The 27114-nt window shown below is 43.2% G+C and overlaps 1 protein-coding gene across 1 annotated transcript; it reads right to left on the reverse strand.

The window, feature by feature from the left end:
- Positions 1–599: 599 nt before the first annotated feature.
- On the reverse strand, positions 600–26733 carry eif4g2b (eukaryotic translation initiation factor 4, gamma 2b; the record flags this gene model as incomplete). The annotated part of the gene is made up of 21 exons (XM_079559354.1): positions 600–2830; positions 3606–3727; positions 3839–4044; positions 4168–4372; positions 5811–6069; positions 7588–7803; positions 7871–7975; positions 10557–10685; positions 12557–12670; positions 14413–14570; positions 14697–14838; positions 16886–17068; positions 17411–17521; positions 18720–18871; positions 18961–19027; positions 20865–20996; positions 21070–21172; positions 23864–23989; positions 26052–26117; positions 26534–26642; positions 26727–26733. 21 exons carry the CDS (start codon positions 26731–26733, stop codon positions 2765–2767), a joined length of 2778 nt encoding a protein of 925 aa, XP_079415480.1. The 3' UTR covers positions 600–2764.
- Between the last annotated feature and the right edge of the window lie 381 nt (positions 26734–27114).

Raw genomic sequence — 27114 nt, forward strand, 5'->3', positions numbered from 1 at the left:
GTGGAATATGAACTCATTTATCACATACAAATAAAATCCAGTGTAAATCGGGCCTATATGGATGTTTTCTCACAGCAGATTGTTCAGTAGATGTGAAAAAACGGCAGTTGTAGCCATTGCTAGCTAACCGTTAGCATTAGCCCGATGCTAACATGTAGCATCATGTTAGCATTCTCAGTTTTTTTATGTAATTAAAAAACTGTTGAACTGTTGAACCACTTTGCTCCTCCCCATGTATTGTATCTTTATTTAGTAGACAACTATCTTCATACTTCCGTGTTTGTTAAAGTAGTTTTTGAATAATTAGAGAAAGTTTAGATTTTTTTCAAAATTGTTTTCCCCCTTAACTGTTTTCACACATGACCATATATGGGCAATTCCAGAGATGCCGTCTGTATCTATATACGACACTGATAGAATTACAAAAAGGTTAACAAGTTACTTAGTTCTTTAATCGTAGTTTTTTCCCCTCCGTTTTCCCTGGTGGTGATTTCAAGAGATGCCGTCAGTCCAAATTGCAATTTCGATTTTCAAACCACTGCTGAAATGCGATTAATCGACTTAATCGCTAAGAAGTTGATCACGACCAAAGCCATTCGTGCTGCTCATGAAATGGATTTTATTGACATTAAAGCAACAGGTGCACAGTAAATCCTGAATACGTTACATTATAGATCAGTCGACGGCGCGGCCTCTTTCAGCACGATTTCACGAGGCCTCGCGACTCCTTCCGTTTCAAATTGAACCTCCTCCTTTTCCCATAATGGCCCTTCGAAAATACACCTGAAAATTTGACACACAGCTCCCTAAAAATTCATTTTAATCATTTAGTTCTCCATAATCGCGGCAACAAGAAAACAACAAAAAAGAAAAAAAAGCCCATCTTACTAAGAGGTAGGAACACAGGCGTCTGAGAGAGTTCGCTAGCAAAAAAAACACACCGATGATTCTACACTTTCATACGATAATGTCGTAACGTTTCGACGGAGAAGCCGCGAACGCTAAAGGAGGGGAGGGTTTTTTGCAGAGCGCTCCGGAGTGTCGGTCGAGAAGAGCACTTTTAGTTCAAGATAAGAGACATTTAATTTGCAGACTGTTTTGAAACGGTGGACCAATGGGGTGCGAAGAAGCAGAGTCGCCATTTTGTTTTTCAAAGTAGAGGAGTAGTAGCTCTAGAACTTAGTATTTCCCGGTACAAGTTCCTAAAACACTATGGGGACATTGTTTAGAATCGTGGTGAAGATTTGGTAAAAGAAGCAACACAACCGTCATAGTCATAGTTTATAGTGTAGTTTTAGTCGGCAAAAATATGACTTTGACCAAGTTTAAAGTGACAGTCTGTAAGTTTGCAAAGTGAGGGGGGATATAGTGAAAGTAAACGATCAAATTCCTCCCCTCTTGGACCAGAAAGCAACTCCTAGTTTGCAAAATGAGGAGAGCGGGACAGAATGTTCAAAAGGAAACGATCAAGCTCCCGCCCCCTCTCTCTCCTGATTAGTCCTGACAGGGAAGACTCGTCTCATTGGTCAAAGTGGTATCCCGCGGTTTCTGATTAGGGTCTGAAATCAGCAAAGGGAAGTAATATAAGTAAAATCAAATAACTTTTCTTATGTTGCCTCAGATTTCAAACTCAGGCGCTCAATTACACACAATCTATTAAATTTGTAAGACATTTAAACATACAGACTATCACTTTAATCAAGCGCATTTTCTCTAGTTCGTTTAGGTTTGACGCTGTTGGCCCAGGGACAGCTTTAGAGGAAGTGACTTGTTTCAGCTCAAATAAATGCTTTTTTTTTTTCTTCAAATTTGTACCTTTTTTTTTTGCCCCATTTTTTTTGACAAATATTTTCTAATTTTTAACAATTTTTCCAAATTTTTCCCCCTCAAATCTTTCCCAATTTTCCCCAAATTATTGCCTATTTTCCACACATTTCTTGACATTGGAGATGAACCTCATATTGTACATTTGCACATCTTCCACACATCATTGCTGGTTCTAGATGACCAGCGCTTTAGTATCTGTATCGGTATCGAAAACCAAGTATCGTGTAAGTACTGGTATCGAAATATATGTAACAGTACCCCGCCCTAACCATGACCTAAGCAGAGTCGATCCCTCGAGTCCTTTAGCCTGGCGAGATTTGCATTATTTTACTTTACAGGCAAAACCTATTTTTAGATCGTCCTTGTGGATTTGAAATCGCTCGGCCTCGTTAATCAGATTTTCAACACCTCAAAATGTGCTTAAAAAGTCACCACAATCGCTCAAATTTGGCATATTCGATGTAGGATGTGTTGCTCAGATCGGTTACTGACTCAAATTGTGCACCGACACCCCTTCGGTCCACCGTCTCCACAGTCAGCCATCTTGACTCGGGGGATTTCATATTAACCGCAGTCACGTGCAGAGATAACATAGCGAGTAAATGTAGCTTCAGAGCCGTTAAAGAAAGAGGGGGGATATATAAATGAATACAAAAACACAATATAGTTGAAAAGAAACGCATGCTTGTACAAAAACAGAGAAATGATCACACACTTAATCCTAGCCACTTGTTTAAATTCATGAGATCTACCGTAGTCTATCGAGCACTATTGGTTTGTATGCAGCGCGTAGTGGTTAAGCACAAAGAAAGAGTTTAATACGGAAAAGGTCGGGCGATAAAAGGCGTCTTAGTAGTGAGAGTAGCGTAAATAGAAGGTGAAATCGCCGCCGGATCCGTGTCGAGATCCTCCATGATGTTTTTTTTTTTTCTTTTCTTCAGTCGCCGTCGTCTTCGGACTCCTCCTCCTCCGCCGTCTCCAGCCACGTCAGCCACTGGTTCACCTGAGAAACGAGAAGAAGCGCGGTGAACTTTTCTGAAATCTGCTCTCTCCTATAAGAAAATGACATCTTACAAGCGACAGAGAAGGTTAGCACTTCGACAGTACTGCGCGGAGGTCCAAGTGCTCCTAAGGTGTTATTACGCCACACAATACAGTACCCTTTTCATCTGCTTAGAAAATCGAGGCAGGGATATCACAGTTAATTAAATCACGAATATAACTAATATGCACGCTAGTTTAAGTGGCCTGCCAGAAGACATGATGTGTTAGCCTTAATGATTAAAATAAAGACTCAACACTGCTCTATTTCTGACGTATCTCTAAATGTTGTCCCGTCCACCCACTGGTTCTTAAACATTACGTTAAAATTGAGCAAATGCAAATAGTAAGCTCTGATTTACATTTACATTAGTGTGAGAGCCTTGGTATTGAGGAGCAGATGACGCTCTGAATAGGTCGTTCTCCTTTTACGCACACATTTCTTTTGCAAAAGTCGTGTTCCATGACTCTGTTCAGATCATGTTTAGTTTAGATCCATTTATCCTGCAGTTTCACATTTGTCCTAATATAAATAATGCAGCATATATGTGGGCTTTGTAAATGTCTTTAAAAAAATGCTTATAATGGGAGATGGACGATATCATTGTCCATCATGATGGTTCAGTGTCAACATCGTCAACGGCCAATTATGGGGACATCGCCCAACCCTAATGGAAAAACAATGGCCTGCTCCTTTAACTCTGGAATGACCTAGAATAATCCGACATAGACTGTACCTGGAACAGAGCCTTCCCTTTCCCGGGAAACTCTTGGGTGATGTCTTCTTTCCAGGCGAGGAAGGCTTCTTCTTCGATGATCTCCATGTCGTAGAAGTTCACAAAGTAACGCAGCAGCATACCTAAAGAAAAAGAAAGACTTTTCAGGCGAGCTTTAGAGGCAGCTCAGCAACACCTCCACAGTAAACGAGCCGTTTCGTATCTGTCCTAGTCATTCCGAGTCCTTTACTGACCTTTGGGGAAGCCGGCGGCGTTGCAGTGCACCTGCAGCGCGTACAGGGCGCTGACCTGCAGCTCCGTGTGGTCGTGGAGGAACTTCTGCATCACGGGTTTGAAGGACAACAGCAGCTGCTTCTCCTGCTCCAGCTGCTCTTTGGACGGAGGGCACAGCTCGTCCCCCTCGCACTCGCTCAGCTCCTGGGAGATGTACTGCAGGAAACTGGGCGCAGAGGAAACACACGGGGGTCAGCGAGGGGTCACGGACACGTCACTGTCGCAGTAATACAAAAACTATCCTGCATTGATCCTGTAGTGTTAGTAGAAGTATCGGTAATGTTCAAACCTGGTCATGAGTATGTTGACGAAGCCCTTGTCCGTGTGCAGCTTCGGGGAGATGTTGTCCTTGATCCACTTGTAGATGGACTGGGGCGAGGGGTCGGCTTTGATCTGTTGAAGCAGCTCCTTCTCCAGTTTCAGCAGCGGGAACAGGAAGCTCAGGCCTTTCCCCTCCAGGATCTCCAACATGCGGTCCTTGTTCTGGTCGATCTCTGCACAAAAGCACAAAGTTCGTCTATATTGATCTACGCCACCGATGGACTGAACAGAGAAGTCCAGTAATCTTTGTTTTTCAATTTCAAACTATTAAACTCCTTCGGACGTAACATCTCGTTTGCAAAGACCACTCAGCTTTTCACTCAATAATTTCATACATAAATAATCTACAAGCCACTTTAAATACTGACCGACACTGCTGTCTCATGAGTCGGTTAGTATCGGTAGATAATGAAAAGTATCGGGATCGGGAGTAAAAAAGCTGGACTGATGCATCTCCACATGAACTGTGAAAAACAATTTTACTTTCTAGTAGTAGATCTTCATTTGGCACCACAGACCTACATTACATTAGGAATGGGACGATAAACAAAAATGTTGCTAAAAAATGTGGCAATTGATCGATCACTGCATTATTCAATAATCAGGATCATCGTGTTAGAAGATAATCGCGGCGAACACCTCCGGTCCCTTCTGCTATAACCCCCCCCCAGCTTAACTTCTGTGAATTATGGTGTTACACCACAAGGGGGCTCCACTAACCACTGGAAGCTTTTGTCAGAATGAAGTTGCTGCTGTCAGGGCAAATGGACGGGTGAAAGAGGAGGACCTGAATAACTCACACTTTACCCCTGAAGTAAAAAAGTAAGTCTGAGGTGAGGGATTTTTTGTGAATCAATAGCAAAAGAACATTTTAGATCAGGGGTGCCCAAAGTGGGGGGGCGCATGTGGGCCAAGGAACCATTACGGTGGCCCGCCACAGGGTGACCTACTTTTGTGTTGTGTATGGTTAACACTGTCTCCCATTCATCCTCAATGGTAACTATGGATGCAGTACGCTTTTTGGCCACCAGCGTGAAATTGGGGGGCGCTGTTTCGCTCTTTTAGCAAAGTTAAGGAAACACTGTTGTCTTGGTGTTTATCAAACACAGCGTTGTAGTATCAACTTTACTATTTTTCCAACATTTAGTGTATAGGTCGTTGACATCAACAAAGGTACATGTTAAAAATTGACTTATAAATGAATTTATGACACGTCATGATCTAATATGGCATTTACCAAATGAATGAGGTAAAGTCCTGTAGGTACTGCAGATAAAGACTACTGCATGGCTTTACCATTTCTTCTGAAAAAATACGAACGTGCTGCCGACGCTACCGAAGCCTTGATGTTTTAATGTTATGTGGTTCTTCTGCGTTCATAAAGAGCGGTCTTACAAAACCAGCAACAATGAATTGCTCTCGATTGTGGAAAAGAACAGCTGTTTTTTGTTCTATATTAGTGAAAACAGAGCATGTGCGGTTGTCGTTTGTTTAAATATAGCGCCTGTTCCTCATTTGTCTCACCATGAACTCCGGCTGAGACGAGCTTCTAATGAACTCAAGTGAACTATCGGGATGTGGGGGATGTGAACCGCATGTGCGCTGGTTTACCTGGGAGCATCTTCTGCATGTTGACCTTGCTCTGCGTGAACAGGTCGGTGAGCCACTCCTTGTCCTTGAGCTTGGCCGTTTGCTGGAGGCAGAGCAGGAACAGGGGGAAGTGCGTGCCGTTCTCCAGGGGGTGCGCCAGCTCGGCCACGCTCACCAGCTCCGCGATGACGGCCCGCGCCGCGAACTGCGCCAGGTACGACTTCACCAGCGGCACGTCCTGCTCGATCTTCGGGCACTGGTCCAGCACGCTCAGGAAGGCCTGGAGACGGAGACAGGACAGAGCTTTACTGCACAGGAATGGACTAGAGAGACCATTTTATCCAGATCGGCATTACCCAAATCTACAAGCTTCTTCAGTGCGGAGCAATAGTGTAATGACTCATACAAAACTGATAACTTTTTTGTCCTGTCCTGTTTGACAGTTTTTTGTTGTATTATTGTTGCTTTTCTGGCACGTTTTTGTCGCTCTTTCATTGCTTGTTTTCATCCTCGTTTTCGTCTGTGTTTTGACGAGTTTATAGATTTCGATAAAGCCAACCTGGATATTTTTTCCAGTGTAGTTTGACCTCGTTTGTTTTGGCACTGATTTTGCATTTTTTCTTTTATCTCATCATGATTTACTTTAATTAAATAATTAGAGCTGGGCACCGTTAAAGGAACAGGCCACCGTTTTTACATACGGAGATATGCTTAGACGAGTTCATGCGTACCTGTCTGGTCTTCACGCGTGTCCTCAGTCACGTAAACACAGCACAGACGGCGTTAGCATTTAGCCTCTCCTTCTCTCCTCTATAGCACGAGGTGAAGCTACCAAGCTCTTCTACGTTTTCCCTATTTAAATATGGTTACGTGAAGTGTTGCATGATGAAGTATAATTACACAAAACTAAACAATGGGGATTTTCTAAGCGGATTAAAGGGAACTATATTGTAAGGCGTAATAATACCAGGAGTAGTTTGGTGTCCGCACAGTAAAGTAAAGATATTACTGCGCGGATGTTGAACTACTCCTGGTACAATATAGTTCCCCTTTTTATCCGCTTAGAAAATCCACATTGTTTAATTTTGTGTAACTATACTTGGATTGTGTAACCATATTTAAATAGGGAAAACGTGGAAGAGCTCGGTAGCTTCTATCTTCACCTGGTTAGGAGCTATAGTGGAGAGGCTGTTCACGTGACTGAAGACACGCGTGAAGACCAGACAGGTACACATGAACTTGTCTAAGCTCAGGTAAGAACATCTCAGTATGGAAAAACGGTGGCCTGTTCCATTAAACGATATCCGGGATGATATCGGAAATTGTTTTGAAGTACCATCAGTATCAAAAAATTTAAGCAGCTACCCCCCAAAAAATCTCCTGCATTAAAAGGAAGTGATTCAGCTCATATAAAAGTGTTTTTTTTCCCCTCAAAAATGTTCCCTTCATTTATGCAAATGTTTCTATTACTAATATTTTCCCCTAATTTTTCCAATTTTCTGCAATTTTTTCACAAATTTCCACAGATTAGTTTTCTGGCTCTAGACGAATATTTTAGTATATGTATCGGAAAAATTATTGTTTAGGTATCGGTAACCAAGTATCGTAAGGACTGGTTTAGAAAGAATGTAACAGTTCCCAGCCCTACAAATGAATTATGGACACAACAAAACTACAGAAGCTGAAGGTTTTTTCTTGTATTTCTGCTAAACTTCTGGTGAAAGACAAAGTCAGAGCTGAATCATACAGATGTTTTCTCCCTGCTCTGACGTGTGTTTCACTTTGCTTTGCTCTTTACCTGCATAAAGTTCTCTCCGCTGACCAGCCCCTCCGTGCGCAGGCTGTGGATGAGGGTGCTGGCGTGCTCCTTGTCGGCGTCGGGCCGGTCCAGGGAGCAGACCAGGATCTTACTCAGCAGCTCGGGCAGGAAGTGTCTGGGAGCCTTCATCTCTCTGAGCGCCCCCACGGCCTCAGACAGGTCCTTGCTGTTCAGGTACTCCGTCACGATCGCGTCCTGGACACAGAGAGGGGGATAAATGACGTGCTCTCCAAAGGTCTGGTGTCATATTTGTGCCACTCACGGTCATCTTGAGCAGCTCCTCTTTGGCTGGAGGAGGTTTCTTGTTGGTTTTCTGAGGCTTCTCCTGAATCGGTGGAGGGTTGGTCTTCAGTCCCAGCTGTGGAGGCTACGGAGGCACAGAAACAATGTTAATTTCATTTTTCCTGACAAACTACAGCGAGTCATAATGTCACAAGATAATATCGTTAAGTGTGAGTCAAGTCTTTCCTGGCAAAAACGTCATTCTCTCTGAACACTGACCTCTTGTGGACAAACTATTATTGCGACTTCTCATAAACACGACTGAAGCACCAACACAATCGCGTGACAGAGAAGTTTCAAACGGACGTGTGGTGGTTTTATTATTTACAGACTGATATTGAGGTTTGATCAAATCAGTCAGACCAATAAATAAGAGTAATTTTCTTCTTTTGCGCTCGTAACGTGACTGATAGAGGCTTTGACGCAGTGTTATCGAGGGTCTCCCAGGGTGGTCCGAGGTGACGGGTCAGACAAAGAGTGGTTCAAACCACCAGGTGGACCCACCACCTGCAGGAGGAGCCATAAGGGCAGGTGGAAAGTGAACAAGTGATAGAGGGATGGATGGAGTGAGTGAGTGAGGAAGGGAGGGGTGGAGGGAGTGAGGAAGGGAGGGGTGGAGGGAGTGAGGAAGGGAGGGGTGGAGGGAGTGAGGAAGGGGGGCAATGGAGGGAGTGAGGAAGGGAGGGGCGGAGTGAGTGAGTGAGTGAGTAAGGGAGGGAGTGAGTGAGGGATGGAGGGAGTGAGGAAGGGAGGGAGGGAGTGAGGAAGGGAGGGATGAGTGAGTGAGGAAGAGAGGGATGGAGTGAGTGAGGAAGGGAGGGATGGAGGAAGTGACTGAGGAAGGGAGGGATGGAGGAAGTGAGGAAGGGAGGGATGAGTGAGTGAGTGAGTGAGTGAGGAAGGGAGGGATGGAGGAAGTGAGGAAGTGACTGAGTGAGGAAGGGAGGGATGGAGGAAGTGAGGAAGGGAGGGATGAGTGAGTGAGTGAGGAAGGGAGGGATGGAGGAAGTGAGGAAGGGAGGGATGGAGGAAGTGAGGAAGGGAGGGATGGAGGGAGTGAGGAAGGGAGGGATGGAGGAAGGGAGGGATGGAGGAAGTGAGGAAGGGAGGGATGAGTGAGTGAGTGAGTGAGGAAGGGAGGGATGGAGGAAGTGAGGAAGGGAGGGATGGAGGGAGTGAGGAAGGGAGGGATGGAGGAAGTGAGGAAGGGAGGGATGAGTGAGTGAGTGAGTGAGGAGGGGAGGGATGGAGGAAGTGAGGAAGGGAGGGATGAGTGAGTGAGTGAGTGAGGAAGGGAGGGATGGAGGAAGTGAGGAAGGGAGGGATGAGTGAGTGAGTGAGTGAGGAAGGGAGGGATGGAGGAAGTGAGGAAGGGAGGGATGGAGGAAGTGAGGAAGGGAGGGATGAGTGAGTGAGTGAGTGAGGAGGGGAGGGATGGAGGAAGTGAGGAAGGGAGGGATGGAGTGAGTGAGGAAGGGAGGGATGGAGGGAGAGAGTGAGGAAGTGAGTGAGTGAGGAAGGGAGGGATGGAGGAAGTGAGGAAGGGATGGATGGAGTGAGTGAGGAAGGGAGGGATGGAGGAAGTGAGGAAGGGAGGGATGGAGTGAGTGAGGATGGGAGGGATGGAGGAAGTGAGGAGGGGGGATGGAGGGAGTGAGGAAGGGAGGGATGGAGGAAGTGAGTGAGTGAGGAAGGGAGGGATGGAGGAAGTGAGGAAGGGAGGGATGGAGGGAGTGAGGAAGGGAGGGATGGAGGAAGTGAGGAGGGGGGGATGGAGGGAGTGAGGAAGGGAGGGATGGAGGAAGTGAGTGAGTGAGGAAGGGAGGGATGGAGGAAGTGAGGAAGGGAGGGATGAGTGAGTGAGGAAGGGAGGGATGAGTGAGTGAGGAAGGGAGGGATGGAGTGAGTGAGGAAGGGAGGGATGGAAGAAGTGAGGAAGGGAGGGATGGAGGAAGTGAGGAAGGGATGGAGTGAGTGAGTGAGGAAGGGAGGGATGGAGGGAGTGAGGAAGGTAGGGATGGAGTGAGTGAGTGAGGAAGGGAGGGATGGAGGAAGGGAGAGAGTGAGGAAGTGAGTGAGTGAGAAAGGGAGGGATGGAGGAAGTGAGGAAGGGAGGGATGGAGGAAGTGAGTGAGGAAGGGAGGGATGGAGGGAGTGAGAAAGGGAGGGATGGAGGAAGTGAGGAAGGGAGTGAGTGAGGAAGGGAGGGATGGAGGGAGTGAGGAAGGGAGGGATGGAGGGAGTGAGGAAGCGAGGGATGGAGTGAGTGAGGAAGGGAGGGATGGAGTGAGTGAGGAAGTGAGTGAGTGAGGAAGGGAGGGATGGAGTGAGTGAGGAAGGGAGGGATGGAGGAAGTGAGGAAGGGAGGGAGGAAGGGAGGGAGTTTTTCAAGGAGAAAGCTGTTCACACTGACCACATGAAATATTGACTTTTCACTTGCTGCGTCTCGCCTTAATCGTAGTGAAAGTGCTTAATTTGTCATTGTACAAGCATATAATGAAATAGTGTTCAGGTGTTAGTCCTGAGCCACTGCGACTGAGCCGAGCTGCCATTGTGGGCTGACCTAATCGGAAGGTAGGGGGAACCGGAAACCTGGCTGCCCCCCTAGTCCTCAGGAAACACTGTTTGAAGAACCTGTCGTGTGCTGCAGAGCGTGTGACCCGTACCTGTCCCAGCGGCGGGGTCTGGGTGCGGGGCGGCTGGGAGCTCGGGGGCATCATGTTGGGGATCTGCGGCTGGAGCTTCGGCACCTGGTTCTTGTTGAGCAGGAACGACTGCGCGGGTCTCAGGCTGATCTGTGGGGGGAGTGTGACAAATCGGAGGAGGCGCTTTAGGAAACACGCAGGGTCCGAACACGCCGGGACGTGTCCCAGGAGCGATGCCCTCATATCTCATAATCGCAATCAGCGGACCGGCCGCCAGTTTGAGCCAGAACAGAGAGAGAGAGACGAGAGCGGAGGAACAGTCTGAGCTTTAGAACAGAGAGAGAGTTCAAGTGTAGAGACAGACTGACGGCAGGTGGAACCCTCAGAATAACGCGTCTTTTTATAATCACCGGGCATCGGAAACTGTGTGTTTGACGACAGGGATGTAACAATACGGCCAATAACTGAACACCGAGAGTCTTAGATTTCATTTCACAGGATCAAATGCTCCTTTATCTGAAATTCATTATTTGTAAGTCAGATCTAATGGTGTTTTAATGTCAAAACACCAATATTATATCTTTTAATGGCACAAATGCGCAAAAGGCTATATGTATTTTTCATTTAACATTTCCAAACATCCCTTCAAACAGAGAGATGAGGGTAAATTTTTAAAAATCATAAAGAAATTGGACACTTTGGGGCTACTTCTGAACAAAAAAACTTCAGCTAAATAAATGCAAAACCAAATAAAGTCATTACTGTTAATACAGGGTTTGTACAGGCATAAGTGAGTTACATTTAACCTCTTCTCCCCCACCTCAACCGAGCACAATTGCTCCAGTTCTACCCAAATCTAAAAGCTTCTCAACTGGAGCTTACAGCCCCATAGGCCAGAGTAATGCCTCATTTGAAAGCTAAGACCTACAAAATCATCCTCCTTCTTCCTGGTTTTTTGTTATCACATTAGTGTTTTTTTAAAATGCGTTTTTAATCACGTTTTCATTTCTTTTTGGCACATTTTTGTTGCTTTTTTGTAGCATTTCAGTGTAATGCCTAGCTACGCGCTCACCTTCTCAATCGTTTGCACTCTGTTTTATTTTGTTGCTCTTGTTTTTAATGTTTTTAATGTGTCCATTGTACAGTGTCCTTGGGTGTTCTGAAAGGCGCTTTTAAATAATAAAATGTATTATTAATGTAACTGATCAAGCCACAAAAACGTGATGGAAACACAACCAAAAACGACAATGATACAGGGAAGAAGCTTGGGAGTCTTAGCTTTCAAATGAAACTCCAGTCAGGAAGCTTTTAGATTTGGGTGAAGCCGAACGGGGGGAAATGCGCTCGGTTAAGGCGGGGGTTAAGAGGTTAATGCTTTATAATGCCATTTTAAACTCCAAATACTATAATCTAATGCCACAAACAGAACAAATCGGCCAATAGTTCATTTCGTTAACATTTTATGGAGACAAGTGAAAGAACTGGCCAAAATGGGAAACTTTTGAGCAAAAAAGAAAGAAAGAAAACTGTTTCTGATCATAATTTTGGCGTTTTCAACTTAAATGAGCGATGTCATAATAATTTTCCAAGACATTAAGATTCAATCCCAGTTTGAATTCAGTTTAATCTCCCAGTTCGGCAAAAAGCTTCTTGGAAATAAAGTGTTGACAAAGTGAGAAAAATGTGATGAAAACTCGACCAAAAATAGCCACAAAAGAGCAACTAAAAAGAGACAAAAAAAACGATGGAAAAATTGACAAAAATGTAGGAGGAAAAAAAACTCCAAAGTGACGACAACAAGGCAACAACGCAAGGAAAAAGCTTTCAAATGCAGCTGTGACCTCCAGTAGAGAAGCTTTTAGATTTGGGTAAAATGTGCTTGGTTAAGGCTGGAGGTAATAGTTTGCTTTATATTTTAACTGACAGTAACAAAGGCCTATCCTATGATCTATAAATGGAGGCCGTTCGATGTCAGAGCCGTTACATCCCTGCGTTTCTAAAGGAGTAGAGTTTGGTGGAACCTCGTCTGCGTTGAGCGAGCCCTTCTTGCTGAAGCGTGGGGGCATGTCCTTGGGCTGGGCCTGCTGCTGGGACACATGGTTCTGGTTCTGGTTGAGGAAATGCTGGTTCTGAACCTAAACACCGCCACGACAACAGCAGAGAGTGGATCAGAAAACGAACCCCCTTTGAAAGAGAAATTAAACCCTTTCCGCTCCACTACATTTCTATAAAAAAAAAAAAACTGTAAATTTGTTCGGACCCCCCATCTGATCTGAGCACATTCTCAGGCTTTACCCAAATCTAAAAGCTTCAAAATAGCGACAAAAACGAGAAGAAAAGGAGGATGAAAACACAACAAGAAAGCGTGATGAAGTGCGAAGTGATGAAAGAGTGACAAAAAAAGTAACGAAAAAGTCACAAAATAGCAACAAAAATGTGACAAAAAAGGGACAAAAATATGACAAAAAAGCAACAAAAATATGACAAAAAAGCAACAAAAATACAACAAAATGTGACAAGAATGTTACAAAAATCTGGGAAAAATCTGAAGAAAACATGGCAAAAACATGACAGAAATATGGCAAAAATGTGACAAAAATATGGCAAAAATGTGACAGAAATATGACAAAAAAGCAACAAAAATATGACAAAAAAGCAACAAAAATACGACAAAAATCTGAAGAAAACATGGCAAAAATATGACAAAAATATGGCAAAAATGTGACAGAAATATGACAAAAAAGCAACAAAAATATGACAAAAAAGCAACAAAAATACGACAAAAATCTGAAGAAAACATGGCAAAAACATGACAGAAATATGGCAAAAATGTGGCAAAAATGTGACAAAAATATGGCAAAAATGTGACAGAAATATGACAAAAAAGCAACAAAAATATGACAAAAAAGCAACAAAAATATGAGAAAAATATGACAAAAATATGACAAAAATACGACAAAAATCTGGGAAAAATCTGAAGAAAACATGGCGAAAATGTGGCAAAAATGTGACAAAAATATGACAAAAAAGCAACAAAAATACGACAAAAATCTGGAAAAATCTGAAGAAAACATTGCAAAACATGACAAAAATATGGCAAAAATGTGGGGAAAATGTGGCAAAAATATGGGAAAAATACGACAAAAATCGGAAGAAAATCTGACAAAAATATGGCATAAATATGACAAAAATCCTAAAAAGAAATTGGCAAAAATGCAACAAAAATGTGATGACATTTTTTAAAAATGCAATAAAAACGACTAAAATGTGTAAACGAAAAAAATGTTTAGATGACTTTCTTAGCTATGAGGCGTTACTCTGGCCTGTACCCTGGAAACTCCAGTCGAGAAGCTTTTAGATTTGGGTAAAGCTGGACAAAAAAAGCTAGTTAAGGGGTTTGAGTGCACAGTCTATGAACAAGAGGTGGAAATGTAGAAATGCCACCAAGGACGGATTTGGTGTAAGAAAATCACACTAAAACTGGATTAACCGCTTAAAGAAGCACATTTTTTCCACTTCAGCTTTACTCAAATCTAAAATCTTCTTGACTGGAGCTTACAACCTGTGTGACACCTCATTTGAAAGCCAAGACCTTCAAAACTCATTTAAGATTTTTTATCACGTTGTAGCAGAGTCGTTACTTTTTACGTGTATTTCTGGTGCTTTTTTTATAGCTTTTTCATCACTTTTGATGCTTTTTTTCAAGAAGCTTTTATATTTGGGTAAAGTCAAACTGGAGAAAATGTGCTTGGTTAAGACGAGTAGATAGTTTGTGATGACTAAAATTAAAAATATCTGAATTATTTGAAATGTCTGGACTCTCTGGATGGAGTGTGTGTTTGTTTGGGGGCCGGGTATATTAAGTCACTGTTCGCACCTGGTTGGACTTGACGTAGGACTTGGGCCCCATGTCGTACTGGCCCTGTGGGGGCGGGGCCATGCTGTGTCCGTTAAACAGAGGGTTGGTTCTGTGGCGTCCCATTGTGGGGGAGTACCGGTCCTGGATCACCCCTGGGCCGGTGCCGATCCCGCTGCCTGAAAACAGCCCAGAGTATATTTTTAAGACTGAGGAGGAGTGAATGAATCTTAGTGCTGTAACACATCTAGCTCGAGTCTCTAAATGAACACATTATCAACATCATCATCATCCTCCGTCTGTACCTGGCATCTGCCCAAACATGTCTGCCAGCCCGCCCAGAGTCTCGCGGTCCAGCTTCAGTCTGTTGGGCGTGAAGGGGCTCTCCAGGAAGAAGTCCATCCTCAGGCCCTGGGACATGGGCGCAGGGATGAACACGCCCAGGTCCTGGACAGCAAACATGGGGTGTTAGGAGAGAGTCTGCACAACAAAATAACTGCCCGGCAAGAGCAGAGGAGCTAAATCCTACGCACTTTCAGATCTGGAGTTTGAACAGCTCTAGAGGCGATTTATCCACTTGAAGGCCTTATATCTGATTTTGTTCATCGCTTTGTTTTCACTGTTTATACATTTTGAATTATTAGTTGTGTCCAAATTCATTCCTAACTTTCCTAAAACTTTCTGACGTCCTGATACTTCGAGTGTGTACAGCGATGTCGCCTCTGCCGCTCTCACAGATCTAGAGCTCTGAAGCCGAGCAGCGACCGGTGTTTAAAAATGTGCAAATGACTCAGCTGCTGATCCACTTTTCCACATGAGCAGACGCTTGGTAAATAAATGACCCCCTTTCAGTTCCTTGCATTTCAAAATGTCAATTCTGGCACATGGTCTGTGCGATAACTGTGTGATAAATAATCACATTTAATTATAAATGTATTCACTTTTTAGTCCTGCATTGTATATAGGGCTGGGGACTAAGTGCTTTAATGCGTATGTTTTTATGATACTGGACTCGTAACCAGTGTGGAGGGTCCGACCCCCCGATTAACCCATCAGACCCCAGGGGCCTGATCTTGAGGGTTGAGGGTGAAGGCAAATGTAGTAGCCTAGATCAAAGGTGCAGACACAAGCGCACTCTGCACTCTGGCCGGCGGTGTATGTGAGCTTTGCCAGCAGCACTTGAAAGGCCCATCTCGGGCAGGGATTGGGTGCAATGTGCACACTCAGTATGAAAATACTGTCAACATAGATGGCACGTAGGTCTGCTACACTACCACAATTAAGTAGTCATTTGTTGACGGCCCCTAAATCTGATAGTCTACGAGCGTTTGCCGCTTCCCTGTGTGTCTGTCGGCTTCACAGCCGCTGCAAGCCTGGTTTTACCAAACCCTGTACTCATTTAGGTTCGTACAAGGGTCTGGACCTTCGCAACTGAGCTCCGTTATAGGAGGGGTGAACTTCTTTGAAACGATTGGACCTGATTTTTGCTAGCGTTTTGGTCATTTCGCCCGAGTGAGTGAAGCAAGCTCTTCATAACTCTTGAGAGAATTCCTTGCACATTCCAAGGCTTCAATTGTAATTTCTTGGGAGCCGAGCCAGGATGGATTGAAGAGCTTCCATTACTTTCGTATCCGCCGCCATTGCCAAACTACAACCAGCAAATGCGGCACAAATGCTGGACGTCACCTACAACACCCGCCTCCCCCGCTCGCTGAATGGTAGGTTGAAATTGAACCGATGTAACGCGGCCACTGAGATCAGACCCAGACGTACATATAGGGAAATTATAATTGACCGGAGTTTACGGATGGCTAAGGCCAGGCTAAGCCCATAGACTGTATATATAAATGGACAGCTTCTGCTCACTCCTCCCCGTTTACCATAATGACCACGCTAGTGGGGGAATTCATGGAGGATTTACAGACTCCCCCTTCCCAGCTCTGACGAAGCATGTTCCTAAAAAGGGCATAAGGGCGGGATTTTCACTGTAGACTCGGCCCTTGCGTGACGTTTAGCTCGCGCTGCTCCAATGCTAACAGTCCGACTCTCAAAAATTCTTCTTAGGAAAACCAGTCTGGTCCCCTTAACTGTAACTAACCCAGCATTATCACAGGAGGAATATCTAACTCTAGATAGTTCCAAAAACTCCAATGCTTTTCAATGGGAGCCTAGCGGCGATAAGGAGGTACTACAGCAATGGCAGCCTCTAGTGTTGTGGGTATAAAGCAGAGCAGCCAGCGGCCATTGGCTAAGCCGCTGCAGCTCCCGCTCTGAATATCTGTCTAACTTCCCTGCTTATTACCGCAACTACAGCCTGTAAGCTGACGTGGTGTGTTCAGGTGAATTTATTTTGTTAGCGTTCTGTTTTTATCGTAGGCTGTGTGCAGGTCCACGGCACTAATGATCGTGTGTTCGTTCTTCTGCTGTTTGTTTTTGTGGTGTATTATTTGTTCTTGCGGATGGCTTGAAACACGTGAGCGGGACGGTGCGTTACTTTGACAGCGTCTTGGCGTATCTGCGTGATGGTCTTGGGCCCGTTGTCCAGGAAGGCTTTGCGCGGGACCCAGTTGTTCTCCCTCAGCTCCACCGTGTCCTGCAGCAGAAAACGGATACGCGCCGGCAGGTCCTTGTTGTTCATTAAGGATCGCATCCGGCCAAAGTACTGGTCCATAAGAGACTGCGGAGGAGAGGGAGGAAGAGGAGGGTAATTATGAGGAATGTGCTTATTATCAGATACAGAGGCCGAATGCTTCTGCACAGCCCTGAATGAGGATAAATATGACTTCGCAGAGGGAGGAAATGGACCGAGCAGTAGAGCGGAAATTGCATTTTATCTTTAGAGACAAGCAGCTAGAATTTAGACCAAGTTTAGACAAAAAAGGGTTGTAATGTGCACTGGAGGAATATATAAAATCTGCAAGAAAGAGGACACTTCACTGTTGCAACTTGTGTGCTTTGAAAAATCGTAAAATCGGTGCCCCCTACAGTTCTCTTTGCAAACGGCAGGTGGGTGCGGTACCTTTGCTTTCTCATGGTCGAGTCGGGGCCCCACGGTTCTCATTATCTGACAGAGGCACTCCAGGTCCTCGCCCATGTCTTTGAACTGCACTCTCTTCTTCTTTTCCAGAAGCTGAAAAAACAGGAAAGAGGCGGCATAAAAAACACGGAAGACGTCACTTAAAGGTTTTCTCTAATGATGAAGTGAAGTTTGTACAGGTGACAGGTCAAATTGACGGCTTTTTAACCTCTTAACCAAAGCGTTGACAACGTGACCAAAAAGCAACAAAAACGTGGCAAAAATGTGATGAAAAAGTGACAAAAATGTGATAGAAAAATGACAAAAATGTGACAAAAATGTGATGAAAAAGAGACAAAAATGTGATGGAAAAGTGACAAAAATGTGATGGAAAAGTGACAAAAATGTGATGGAAAAATGACAAAAATGTGATGGAAAAATGACAAAAATGTGACGGAAAAATGACAAAAATGTGACGGAAAAGTGACAAAAATGTGATGGAAAAATGACAAAAATGTGACGGAAAAATGACAAAAATGTGATGGAAAAGTGACAAAAATGTGATGGAAAAATGACAAAAAAGTGACGGAAAAAAGACAAAAAAGTGACAAAAATGTGACGAAAAAGTGACAAAAATGTGACGAAAAAGTGACAAAAATGTGACAGAAAAGTGACAAAAATGTGACGAAAAAGTGACAAAAATGTGATGGAAAAATGACAAAAATGTGATGGAAAAATGACAAAAAAGACAAAAAAGTGACAAAAATGTGATGGAAAAGTGACAAAAATGTGATGGAAAAGGGACAAAAATGGGACAGAAAAAGTGACAAAAATGTGATGGAAAAATGACAAATGTGATGGAAAAATGACAAAAATGATGAAAAAGTGACAAAAATGTGATGGAAAAATGCCAAAAATGATGAAAAAGTGACAAAAATGTGATGGAAAAATTACAAAAATGTGATGGAAAAGTGACAAAAACGGGACAGAGAAAGTGACATAAATGTGATGGAAATATGACAAAAATGTGATGGAAAAATGACAAAAATGTGATGGAATAATGACAAAAATGTGATGGAAAAGTGAAAAAAATGTGACGGAAAAATGACAAAAATGTGTTGGAAAAATGACAAAAATGTGATGGAAAAGTGACAAAAATGTGACAGAAAAATGACAAAAATGTGATGAAAAAATGACAAAAAGGTCAAAACAGCAACGACAACAATGCAAGAAAAAAAAACTGGAGAAAAGAACCCAGCCTGACCCCACAAACTTCAGAGACCTTGACTTTACGAGATGTATGTGCACGTACTGTTTTGATGCACTTATGAAGGATAGACTCGTGGATGAGGTCGAGTTTGCCAAGTTCCCCGATGAATTTAATGTTTCCGAGCATCTTGATCTTGGCGATGGCGCGCTGCTCCTCCTCCTCCGACGTGAGAGGGTTGTCATGTTTATCATAGACTGCACAGAAACACACGGCGGTCACAAAGTTACCCCAAAGACACGCCTGGATCAGAATATGGACGGTAATAGACGCGGGAGAGACCCACTTTCAACATTTCTGGCACGGTTTTCAAATTCATCTTGAAGCTTGGAAATCAGCAGTCTTCTGAAGGTCTGGAAATAAGCACAAACATATAATTAGAACAGAACATATCTCAGTATGGAAAAAAACGGTGGCCTGTTCCTTTAAGGGTGATTATTTTGAATTAAAACCTATGTGTGTTGAGTTGTGTGTTAAAAAAAAAAAGCACTGAAATTCAAGCATGAGCGTCATTTAAAAATCCTTTCCTTTCAAAAATAGGATTCAGGATTCAGTTTCACATTCCTTTTTAAATCCAAAAACATTTCAAGTATTTTAAGTCTTCCCGTAGCCCTGGTTGGGAAAAGCTGCTCTAGACCAGTGGCTCTAAAAGACTTCAAAACATGATCAAAACAACACCATAAGACTTCCTAAGCAGAGGTGGATTAAGTAGGTAAAATATGTACTTAAGTAAATATGATTTCAAAGTATCATTACTCTTCTTAAGTACAAGTTAAAAGTAATGACCCAAACAATTACACAAGTAAAAGTAAGAAAGTACTTGGAGAAAATGTTACTTGAGTGATGGGACTGTTCGAGCGAAAAGGTCAGATTTACTTTCAATGATGCCAAAAGATGGGTGAAAAATCATAAAATCATCAAGAAACTTCCAAGAAAATGGTATAAAAATACAGCACAACAGAATAATTCTGAAGAGCAAGGCGCATGAGACGAACTAAATGCATTTTATCAATCAAAATGAAGCATTTGCTGCATAAATATTTACTCACAGTGGAAAAAGTAACTATTCATTTAACCAGTATCGGGCCGATACCACATGCTTGTACTCATACTCATAAATGAGGTCCCGATACCAGAAGCCGATACCACTTGACGTGTGGCCTGCGCTCCTACAGGAGCAGCTCCACTGAGGTGAGAAAATAACAACAAACTGGAGAATAGTTTAGTGTAAATCCAATATTCCACATAGAGCTGACTTTATTACAGACGACACTCCCTAAATCAGAGTCTGTGCTGGATTTAACCAGAGCTAAATGTTGTTAGTGCTGCAGCGTCTGCCGTGTTTACAAGATACAGGCTAATGTTGCTAATGTTGCTAACTAGCCGCTAACTCGCGGCTAACAGTTCTGCCAATTCTTACGCCGTTTTATGCCCAGGGGTTTATTCATCTGAAAAACTAACCCAGTGACTAAAAAGTCCTCAGAAAATCCAAACTAAAGAGATACATCATATTGAGCGGAAAATGAGCTGCAGCAAAACAATGAAAATGCTGAAGCTACTGGATAAGTTACTATAAAACACACAAGAAAATCTACACGGAGCTGAGGTAAAGGCGAAAAGAGACCATTTATCTGCAGGAATAAGTAACATCTCAATACTATTGTTAAAGAAAAATACATAAATGAATTAAGCACAAGCATTGAGGAGCTTTTGGACACGAGCTGTTCTGTCTATGATGGACAGGGCAATAAAAAATCTAAACTATATTGAATGAAAATAAATAAAATGGCATCTGTTTAATTCTGATATAACTTATCTGAAAAGTGTCGCCTACTTTACTCAAGGAAATGTAAATGAGTATAAATTAACTAATTACTAAACAATCTGCTGTGAAAAAGTCAGTCTATAAACCGTATTCACTTCAAAAAGTATGTTGAAGAAAATGCAAGTACTTAAATCAAAGCACTGCATAAGTGTTTCTTTAGAAGGACTTGCATTAAAAGAATACAGAGCCTGAAGCCTGGGTTTTTATTCCAAGCATAACTCTAACAAAAGGGCACATTTCTGCAGATAAAAACAGCCACACGCTCGTCACATGACTCAAGTAAATCTTATTCAGGTCGAATCGTGAGGCTGAAGTTTGTTCCATTCCTCTTTCGACTTCAAACCCTGCCAAGAACCGTGACTCACTGTGCTCTGCTTTTGGGATGTTTGTATCTCGGGTGAAGGGCCGTCAAAGTTTGGAGCGTCCTCGGCCAAACGCAGACATAGCTGAGCATAGAGTGAGCTGTACTTGGGCTCTTCTAGGGCTTTGTCTACAATCTGCAACGGCACGAGGAGTCAGTCAGACACGGCCAAACACTTACAAGGAAACAACGTCAGAGACCCAACTCACCAGCAAGATGATTCCTTTAAGGACGAGTTTGGAGTCTACGCCCACGTTCAGCAGCTCAAGGCATAGCTTGTCAAACTTCTCCGGCGTGAGTTTGTTGAGTATGCTGCGGAAAGGAAAGCAGCAGGTCAGTAACGTGCCATCATAAACCTACCGTCCTAACTCAGGTTTACATAGTTTTCAGCAAGTCATATTTAATTCTGCCATTTCAAAGCCTAAACTAAACCTTTTCAGTACCACAAATGAAAAAAATCTGCGCATTTGTCATTTCTAAAGGTTTGTATCCGTTCCAGTAAACAGTGGGATGAAGGAAAAGCTGGATATTTATTTTAAACCTTCCGCTTTATCCGGGGCCGGGTCGTGGGGGCAGCAGTCTCAGCAGAGATGCCCAAACTTCCAAATCCACACACACCTGATCCAGCTGTTCTGGGGGGGACCCCGAGGCGACACCAGGCCAGCTCGGAGACATAGTCCCTCCAGCATGTCCTGGGTCTTCCACGAGGGCTTGTCCCACTAGGACATGCCTGGAACACCTCCCACGGAAGGCGACCAGGAGGCTCCGGAACAGATGCCCGAGCCACCTCAGCTGCTCCTTTCAACGTGAAGGAGCAGCGACTCTACTCCGAGCTCCTCCCGGGTAACTGAGCTCCTCACCCGATCTGGAAGGGTGCGCCCAGCCACCCTGCGAAGGAAACTCATTTCGGCCCCTTGTAACCGCGATCTTGTCATTTCGGACCCCGAGATGCTTGAACGACCTGTAGAGGGGAAACCACCTTCTTCCGGTGGAGCCCCCGCCTTAACCAAGTGCAAATCTAAAAGTTTATAGCCTATAGGTCAGAGTTACTCATTTGAAAGCTAAGGCCTACAAATGTGCCCAGTCACTAGAACCAGGGACACAAGTCGGCAGCCCAAGTTTCCCCCCCAAAAATGGGTGATTTCGCTTTTTTTGCAGAATCGTTCAGTTGAAGCCATGAAGAAGCCTCTCCATGTTTAAGCTGCAGTATTGGCATATTTAAAAGCGTAAACTTTTAGGTTCAAACCGGCTTGTTTAGGGAGATTTGGGAGCGTGCAGTAAAAAGGGGCGTGGCTTTGTCTGTGTGTATTTACATACTGGGTAAACACCGGGTCGTGTTGGATGGACAAAGATTGAATCGAGCTGAACCGTGGACGTTAGGAAGTGGATTTATTAATCACGGATTATGAGGCGCCGCTTCCTCATGAAGAGCCTCGAGAGCAAAGCAGCGACAGCGGGACAGAGACGCTGCTTTGCATCCCAGACAGGACGACTTTGGCCAAAAGCTTCAGCGTTAAAAAGAAGCTTCAGTAAGTTTTGCATATTTTTATTACGGTGGATTTTGCATTTGAGTTGATGTCTCGCTCCGTCAACAAAACAGCCTCCCGAGGACTGAAACCCCACACACGACAGGGGGAGCTTTACAGCGGGATGGCTTTATGTAAATGAGATGTAAATGAGCCCTATTGTCCCTCCCAGAGAGGAGAGAACAGCCCCAAAGTTTAGAGGCCGATTCCTCTCTTTGACATATTTCCAGTTCCTAAATTCTACTTTTCCCACATCTTCTCCAAATATGATCAGATTTCAGATTTGTCCCACCGTTCTCGTGATGGGTCACAAATATCATATAAACAAATCATTTTCCTTGTGCTGTTGCCGCGTTGTCGCTTTTCTTCATTTTTTTTTTTTTTGTGCTTCTTTTGTTACGTTTTGGTCACACATTTTTCTCACTTTTTCATCCATTTTATTCCCACGTTTTTGTTGCTCTATTGCTACATCTTCATCCCCATTTTTGTTGCTATTTTGACACTTTTTTCAAGAAGTCTTTAGATTTGGGTACAACCAACCTGGAGAAAATGTGCTTGGTTCAGGTGGGGGTTAAGAGGTTGAAAGCAATTGAGGCACAACTGGAAACCTTTGTGAAAAACAAATGTTCAGCAAAACCTGCAGCTGAATGGGTTTGCCACTATTCCCAAACACAGTCATATTTAATGCCTGTTGTAATCACATCAAATGCTTTTATTATGCCTTGAATTAAAATAAACCTACAGTGCGGTGATGTTTCCATGTCAACAAAGACCTTGTGTTTCCAACTCTCTTGTCTGTTGTCAAAGCGAACAATTTTCCTTCCACGGCTGAAAGCTTTTAATTCTATTTATTGGACGAAAAGTCGTGGGGGATGGCTTTAACCGGGTGTGAACCAGGTAAGCCCTATTTGTGTGGGATTAGAATGACCTCAGGGCATCAGCTAAAATTACCAACATCGCTAGAGTTTCTGCCTGTGCGAATCTGCCACGTCGGTCATTTGTAAGATAGAAATCCCCCTGACTTTCACCTGGAGGGTAATTCTGCAAACCACGAGGTCCTCATGTAATTCTAATTGTCCACTTGTTCTACTTTAAACCTCATCAAACATGCTGCGGATTCTTGCATCAGCTTCATATTTCGTTCTTCTCCAAGGACTACAAAGGTCACAGGCTTAAGTAGAAACTTTTTTCTTTTTCCTTTGGCGAGAACAATGTGATCTTTCTGTTCTTGTAAAGCAAACATCAGCTGACACACACAGAGGAACACGAGGGAGCTTCAAATTGACCACAAGCCAACACTTTATTTACTCTCAGAGGAAGTGCTCCACCTCGGGACAAACCGTCTAGTCAGAACATGAATCAGAATATAACAGATTTACCTTTAAGGGCATAAGGACTGCTCAACTTCACATCCTTTACAGTGATCATCTTGTGCAGGTTCAAAAGTAAAAACAGGTAGTATCTGTGCACGTCTTACCCCCTCACTTTCCTGAAGATTGCATCGTGTCTCTCTTTTTCGGTGCTGGAGTTGACATCTCGTCTAGTGCTTCGTGAAGGAACCCATCTCTGAACGCTTTGCCCTGGGGTTTTCCCCAGGAACTCGCTGCAAACACAGACAGCGAGTGGCACCGTGAGGAACTGGGATTGTAAATATATACATGTACACACAGAGGGAGGAAAAAGTATGTGAACCCTTTGGAATTTCTCCTGTGAATGTTTACATGCTATGACCAATAAAAATATGACATTTAATAGACACTGTTTAGTCATTCTTGTGATTATAATAAAGATCAGACCACATTTTAGGGCCAATTTATGCAGAAATGTATCGTAAGAAATTCCAAAGGGTTCATATACTTTTTCCTCCCACACTATATAGTATATTGTACTTTGTCCTTCTGCTCTTTAATGCTCTTGAGCTTAATGTAATCGTGCTTTGTCCTGATAAGTGAATGAAATGAAGGGTCTGGACTGAGACATGAAAGAGCATAGGGCCTTTGTAACAGGCTGGAATAGCTTTTATCTCAACCCATTTTCTTTTTCTCACATTTACACAGCCAAAAGAAAGTCACTACTCAGCTTCAATTACGGCACCATTCACTGTGGTGTTGTTCAATTAGCTTCTGCAAAGTCAAATGACCCAGTGTTGCTTTAATTTTTCACCAGGATCTTGTATTGACGATAGGAGAGTGCGACTGCTGCCCAAAACCTTCTCCAGCACATCCCAAAGCTTCTCAACGAGGTAAAGATCTGGACTGTGTGAAGGCCATCTCGTGCTCCCTGAACCACTCTTTCACAATGTGAGCCCAATGAATCCTGGAATAACCCGGTCCTTCAGGATGTTCAGCTGGTCTCATTCTTTGGGCTCATAGTGTTACTGAATCTAGACCTGAGCAACTGCAGCAAACCCAGATCAGAACAGTTTGTTACCAGTGTTTATACAGGCAGAAGCAAGTCAAATTTAATGCTCATTGATGCCCAAATTCTGTATTTTAATGGCACCAATGCAAAGAATTGGCGCATATTTCAATTCCTAAGATTTGCAAACATTTCATCAAACAGAGGAAAGAAAATTGGACTAAATTTCAGCCAATACAGCAACACGATGAACTTAAATAGTTAAAATTGTAAAGCAATGTCATAAATCTACAATAAATTCAGATTAAATGCCACTTTGAATCCAAATTAATACTTTTCAATGACATTTAAGGCATTGATGTGGGCACAAATCATTTAAAGACTTATAATGCTTTTTAATGCCTCCGGAAACCCTGGTTACATCCATGTGGCGACTTAGTTTTGGGTTCAAGCAGTGTCGAATCAGATTCAGCGTTTCCCAGAGACTATGGGTGCGCTGACAATGCTGATTTTAACACTTCACTTTGAGGAAATGTCACTGACTGCTGCTTTTAAAAGGTACACTGTGTAACATTTTGGACTATACTGTTGCCGGCAAAACAAAACATGCTCCTAATTACCAGCTCAACACAGAAAATGCAATTACTGCAGTGTGTAATAAAAGAATGGCTTTGGATGAGGACCCAACCTGTTTAAATCTCAAATTCTACTGCCTTTAATCACATCTCCATGGAGACGAGCTGGTGACGTACCCACTCCTGGTAAAGTTCACAGTCATATCTTAGGAGGGGTGAGCTTTATAAATGTTTGTTTGTATATTTATGAAGTATTTTTCGATGATGAAAATATCAGTAATATAAAATAAATGCTTGTATTTCAATTTTATGTATTGGGTAAAATTTTACAAGGTGTGGCTTTAAATCTTTACATTGTTATTTGTGATCAGCATGACAAACTTTTGTATGATTATAACCATTAAATAAACAAACGGTTGCTACTTCACTAATGTGTTCTGCTCTTTATGCGTTCTTGTAAGATGAAAGCACTGTTGCATGCATAATTCTAGACTACGGGGGAGAAAACTAGACCTTGGGGGACCACCAGCTTCTTTTACTTGTGGAGAAACTGGAATCTATTGCAGTAATCTGAATGAAACGGCTACAAAGTGAGGTTTCAGTTTTTCAATCAGATAATGGAGAACCAGGAGAGTGTTGTGCGCTCATGGAGAAACTGTGCTGCTTCCTCTGGACTCTGACAGTCGAACAAAACAAAATTTAAATGTGCTCTGTGCTTTGAGGAGGACAAACCTGTTGCCGACAGTCTTGGGATAGTGCTGAGGTGCACCCCTACCACCTCCTCCCCCCGAAGAAGCACTGGATGAGGGCAAAAACAAGAACATCAGCAGTGGTAGAAGCTTTATTACTCACTCTGTTGCACGGTGTAGAAAACACAGGCATCTCTTAACTAAATCTCATGTTGTTTACAAGTCTGATACTTTAGATTGTCGTCCACTGTTGCCCCTCCCTGTGTTTTCAATAACGGTTCCAGAAAAGGACAAGAAGAATGCGGCAAATTTCACCACATCCTGGAGCGCACGTCCCAAAGGATCCCAGAGGAAAAGGGAACAGCTAACGAGAGGCGAGGGGCAAAGACGTGGAGCCAGATCCTATCAGAGTCTGACCGGCAGCGGCTTAAAATTAAAACCACATGAGGCTAAAAGAGTTACACATTTCAATCAGACTCCTCTGCACCTCGAACAGGACACTAACTCGATAAAAGTAGAGCTCACCTGAAACGAGAAGCACCCCCTTCTGCAATCACACTCTCCACTTTGGCGGCTTGACAATGAAGAATCCCTAAAAGAATCAGAGTAATAGGGAGGGATGGGGAAAACGGTTCTGCAAAGAAACAAAGAGACACAAAAAATTACATCAGCGCAACATTTTATCAGACACTTTAGCCCTACTAAATCAAATTATGACTCGACATGACTCTCTAATGAAATGAAAAAGCTGTGATGTGACGCCTACAGTCAAAGAACGGCCTACTGTTTACCGTTTACTTTACTGCGCGATGTTATAATCAAGATGGAAATGTGAGGCTTGAAAGAAAAACACAAAAACTCCTGGATATTATGCAACATTGCGTCTGTGTAAACACTGTCTAACCTAATGACCTACATATGACTTCAGCTCTTACAACATCGCATTAGTGGATGAGATGGGATTTGCATATTCTTAAAATGGCATAAGTAATATTTATGCGTGGTTGCTTGCTCCATTAATGTGATTTTTTTTTTTTACATGTATGCCCAATAAATGTATCTTATTGGATGATTAATCATCTATTATAGAAAACGCTATCTCAATG

This window comes from Gobius niger (genome assembly GCF_951799975.1).
Source record: "Gobius niger genome assembly, chromosome: 7".
NCBI classification, from domain to species: domain Eukaryota; kingdom Metazoa; phylum Chordata; class Actinopteri; order Gobiiformes; family Gobiidae; genus Gobius; species Gobius niger.